General features: G+C 35.0%; 1 protein-coding gene across 1 annotated transcript; it reads left to right on the top strand.

The window, feature by feature from the left end:
* The first annotated feature begins 400 nt into the window (after positions 1 to 400).
* LOC127899924 (glycine-rich cell wall structural protein 1.0-like) lies at positions 401 to 3,304 on the top strand. The gene is made up of 3 exons (XM_052434071.1): positions 401 to 505; positions 569 to 796; positions 2,747 to 3,304. Exons 1-3 carry the CDS (start codon positions 401 to 403, stop codon positions 3,302 to 3,304), a joined length of 891 nt encoding a protein of 296 aa, XP_052290031.1.
* Positions 3,305 to 4,964: the final 1,660 nt, after the last annotated feature.

Raw genomic sequence — 4,964 nt, 5'->3', positions numbered from 1 at the left:
TTCATTGGATACTCAAAATGATCCAAGGGGTACAAGTTTTATGATCCCACGACTAAGTCAATTTTCAAATCAGGAAACGCTCAGTTTTTAAGATATTGAGTTTGCGAGAAGAGATACAGTTAGAGACTTTGTCTTTAAAGAAAAATATATTGATATTTCCATATGTGTTATTGGCATTTATCTTATTGGCATTTATCAGGGTCTCATTCATGACTTTGTTCAAGACACAATAGATCAAGACAATATTGAAGAACCTCCAATACAAGAAGTTGTTCTAGAAGAACAAACTCTAACACCTTAAGAACTTATACCATTAAGGAGATCCACAAAAAAAATGAGAAGTGCAGTGCCAGATGACTACATTATATTTCTCTAAAATCATAAGGTAGACATTGGCGTGATGGAAAATGATCTTATCAATTTCCGTCAAGCCATGGAAAGTTCTAACTCTCAGAAGTGGATTAATCCTATAAATGAGGAGATGAAGTCCATAAAGGACAATGACGTATGAGATCTTATCTTATTGCCAAAAGGTGTAAAACCTATTAGTTACAAATGGATATTTAAGACCAAGAGGGATTCGAAAGGTGATATAGAGTGGTACAAGTTACGTCTTGACGCAAAAGGTTTTACACAGAAAAAAGGCATCGACTATAAAGAGACCTTCTCTCCAATTTCTTCGAAAGACTATTTCAAGATTATAATGGCATTGGTGGCGCATTTCAATCCTGAGTTACATCAGATGGATGTAAAGATGGCGTTTCTCAATGGCGACATTGATGAGACGATCTATATGGTGCAACCATAAAACTTTGTGTCAATAGACCCAAAGAATATCGTTTGCAAACTTAAGAAATCCATCTGTAGGCTAAAGCAATCATCTCGACAATGGTATTTCAAGTTTCATCAAGTGATCATCTCATTCGATTTTGAGATGAATTTGGTCGATGATTGCAAATCCATAAGTTCTGTGAGAGCAAGTATATTTTTCTGGTTTTATATGTCAATGACATTTTGCTTGTCAATAGCTATATAGGCTTATTACACAACACCAAGAGATGTCTAGTTAAGAATTTTGAGATGAAAGATCTTGGTGACGCCTTTTTTTTATTAGGCATACAGATATACAGAGATCGTTCTCAGGGTATTTTTGGATTATCACAAAGACTTATATCGAAATGGTTCTTAAGAGATATGGCATGCAAGATTGCAAACTAGGTGATACCCCTATTGTTAAGGGAGATAAGTTTATTCCCAATCAGTGCCCTAAGAATGATTTTGAAGAAAAAGAAATGTAGAAGATTCTTTATGCGTTAGCAGTAGGAAGTTTGATGTATATTCAGGTTTGTACACGACCGGATATTACTAGGATGTTGGGCAGATATTTAAGTAATACATGAATAGATATTATTGACTCTAATTTTGCTGGATGCCAAGATAGTATGAAATCCACTTCAGGTTACATCTATCTGCTAGTTGGGTGTGTTGTCTCCTGGAAGACTGCTAAATAGCCTCTTATAGTCTTTTATATGATGGCAGCGAAGTTCATAGCATATTATGAGGCATCCAATTACGGAATATGGTTACGGAACTTTGTCATAGGACTGTGTATTGTAGATGGTGTTGATAAACCACTCAGATTATGATAGTAAAGTTGAGCTCATATGGTTATTTTTGCAAATCATAATTATAAGGTTACACATATAACCCAAGTGAGAGATTGTTAGATTTTTTAATCTAGCATTGTTAGATCCTTAATCCAACATTGGGCTTGTACGTGAAAAACTATGTGTTGTAGACTATCATATAAGGTTGAGCTCAATTAAAAATGATCTATTAAGGTTTTTGATATTATGGACTTTAATGTATCTAATAGGGTGTGGGCTTTTAATGTGTAGAGACCCAATGATATTCTAATTATATGATGGGTAGAATTAGGAATATTTAATGACAACAAGAAAAAGTTATCCATGTAAGTGGTTATGGTCCCCAAGTCACACGTATCTTTTTATTCTCAACTGACATCCCATCATCAGAAAGAGAGCAGTGAGAAACTTAAATTATTCTCTAGGAGAATGTGAAGATCTGAAAGACTAACCACACAACCCTAAAGAGTAATTAGCATTGTGGATTGAGGTACGCTTCCGCATAATTTGTTATTAATTCTTAATAATACAACATGAATGTTCCTAGATTATAGGTGATGGTTTTCAACATAAATGTTCCTAGATTATAGGTGATGGTTTTCACCAAAGGTTTTTTTTTTTTCCCTTATTCTAACAGCCACCACCAATCATCGATCCTGCGTGGAACTTAGCTAATCGGATTCCTTATGAAGATTTCATCAAAATATAGTAGACGACGGGCAAGCAATCTGGCAATATCTTGGACAGACACAACTCACAGATCTTGTGTGTTTCACCAATTGAAAGACACATACATCCTTGAAAGACAAAAGCATGCATGCACATACAAAAACATTGGCTTTCTACGAGGTCTGCATCTCACGGGAGCTACAGACATTACTTTCTAGATTCACATGGGCGCCGTGCAATGTGAATCACATAATTTTTCATTCAAGAAAATGATTACCAATGTATCAGTAGCCTTAGCCCTATATAAACGATCCTGTTTCTTTCAAACACATAACAAGTGTTATGTAATGCTCTTCTTAGTCAACATGAATAAATTACGTTGCGCATATGTTTTTCTGATCCTTCTAGTAATATCTTTGTGCTCTTCCAAGTTGTGTAGCTCCTCGACCCTCATTTCTGTTAAAGATAATGAGTTGAAAGATAGAAAGCAATGTAGCGATGGAAATGGAGAGAACAATGGAGGCCAAGATAATGGAAATTATGGGTTAAAAAATTCTACAAGCTGTGATCATAATGGAGATGATAATGGAGGCCAAAGAGGTAACAGTTATGCCGGCAATGGTGTTAGAGGTGGTGGTCTTGATAATTGTTGTGATGTTGATGGTAATGCTTGCAGTGCAAGGCATGCTCATAAACATGGTGCAAAACGGGGTAAGCATGGTTCACGAGGAGGAGCAGGAGGAGGGGGAGGAGGAGGAGGGGGTGGCGGTGAAAGCAGCGGTGGTGGTGCCGGAGGAGGTGGTGGTGGTGGTTTTGGCTTTGGATCCGGTGCTTTTGGTGGTGGTGGAGGAGGTGGTGGAGGCGGAAATGGAGGAGGTGGGGGTGGTGGAGGAGGTGGAGGAGGCGGTGGTGGCGGAAATGGAGGAGGTGGGGGTGGTGGAGGAGGCGGAGGTGGAGGTGGAGAAGGTTGTAAGAGCCATGCGCCTTGATTAAGGCAGTTTCACGTATGTTTTAACTTGTGTCTAAGTTGAAAAGACAGTAAATCTACCATCAAATAAAGTATGCTCACTTGTGCGTATGTTGAGAGATCAAGGTCTAGTTCGAGTGGAACAATTTTCTTAGAACTTAAGTTTTGAATTTATGCCTCATAGTATGTTCGTATTAAATAAAAATTTAAAAATTATGCTCACTTCCAAATTAACTACTAATGAATTAATTATTCGCAAGTATTATTTTTGTTTTATCAATTTCGTAGTTTCTTATGCTTGTTTTGTATGCTTTTTAATAACTTTTAGCGCTAGACATATTTTAATTGGTTACATTCATTAAGTTTTCTAACCTGTTGCAATTTCTTTGTGTTTTTTTCAGTTAATAAATTCCATTGCTCCGTGGAGATTAAATAAAAAAAAAAGTAAAGAATTAAATGATTAACAGTGTGTTTTCTTATAGATTTTCTAATCATATGTTATATGTTGTGCATGGAAAGCTCAGCGACCTCTTTAGACATGTATTTGGTGATTGTAACCTAATAAATGTATATAAGTTAACAAGGGTATATTAAAACTTTTAAAAAATATGCTTCTTCCAAGCCCTACAATAATGTTATTTATATTTAATTGTCTATATATGTATGTTTACACTTGACTTTTCACCTAAATTTGTATCGAGTGTTTGTGTGCATGTTTCAAGGGTAACAAATAAGTACTGCTATGTCTTTCTAGATGTATCAGCCAGCTAAACAATTCAACGAAATAGTAATGTCTTTTAACTTTTTATAAAATTGCATTAATTTCTTGGTGACAGGTTTTCGTTAATAGGGTCCAACTATGGTGTAACTGTGGTACCATACCAAAGCTGCACCTAGCCATTAGATCCAATTATAGTATATGTGTGTAGCTGAATTCAATGGTTAGGTACAGTTGTGGTATGGTACCACAGTTGCATCATAGTTTTGTCCCCATTAATATTCGATGACTAATTATGACATTAAAAGCAAACATACACTGTTGCATGGCGCTGTCCGTACAGGTGGTGGTCGTGCAAAATGCTAATTCAGTTCCGTATTTGCAGCACTCCGCCTCGTGCTAAATTTAAACTGCAAGAAGCCTTTAAAAATTTAAACTACATGAAGCCGTTAAGATGCTTTCTTTTTTCTTTTTTTTTTCTCCTTAATCAGATTGGTTGAAAAGGTATAAATTTTCCCTGTATATTGATCTGTCAGGTACAGAAAAAAAAAGTTAATTCGGTGGAGGTTTGTTAAAAGATAAAAATTAATTTAGAAAGTCTATTGTAAGGATTTAGATATAACAATGAGTTGATCTTTTTGTTATTTTTATAAAGAGTTGAGCATAAGTTACCTCCACACTGAATCTAATGAATTATATCATGATTTTACATAAATAAATATAATCATGTAATTTGTGGTTGATAAATAAAAATACAATAAATAAATAAATTTTAACTATATGTAAATAAAAATTTTATATTAGATATTTTTCAAAATTCAGGTATACTCAAATCATGAGAGATCCTTATCATGTTTAAATTCTCATAATCAAAACTAATATATATGTTCAACTTGTATCTAGGGATGGCAATGGAACAGATACATATGGGTTGGATCTACTCTACTCTGAATTCATATTTACA

This window comes from Citrus sinensis, chromosome 9 (assembly GCF_022201045.2).
Source record: "Citrus sinensis cultivar Valencia sweet orange chromosome 9, DVS_A1.0, whole genome shotgun sequence".
Lineage (NCBI taxonomy): Eukaryota > Viridiplantae > Streptophyta > Magnoliopsida > Sapindales > Rutaceae > Citrus > Citrus sinensis.
This window is presented reverse-complemented; position numbering and strand designations above follow the sequence as displayed.

Excerpts from the sequence above, each read along its gene's own strand:
- LOC127899924 (XM_052434071.1), top strand. The coding sequence starts at position 401 with ATGGAAAATGATCTTATCAATTTCCGTCAAGCCATGGAAAGTTCTAAC. Across the intron at positions 506-568 it reads AGTCCATAAAGGACAATGAC|ACCAAGAGGGATTCGAAAGG; the intron begins GTATGAGATCTT and ends TGGATATTTAAG. Across the intron at positions 797-2,746 it reads TTGATGAGACGATCTATATG|TTGTGTAGCTCCTCGACCCT; the intron begins GTGCAACCATAA and ends TGCTCTTCCAAG.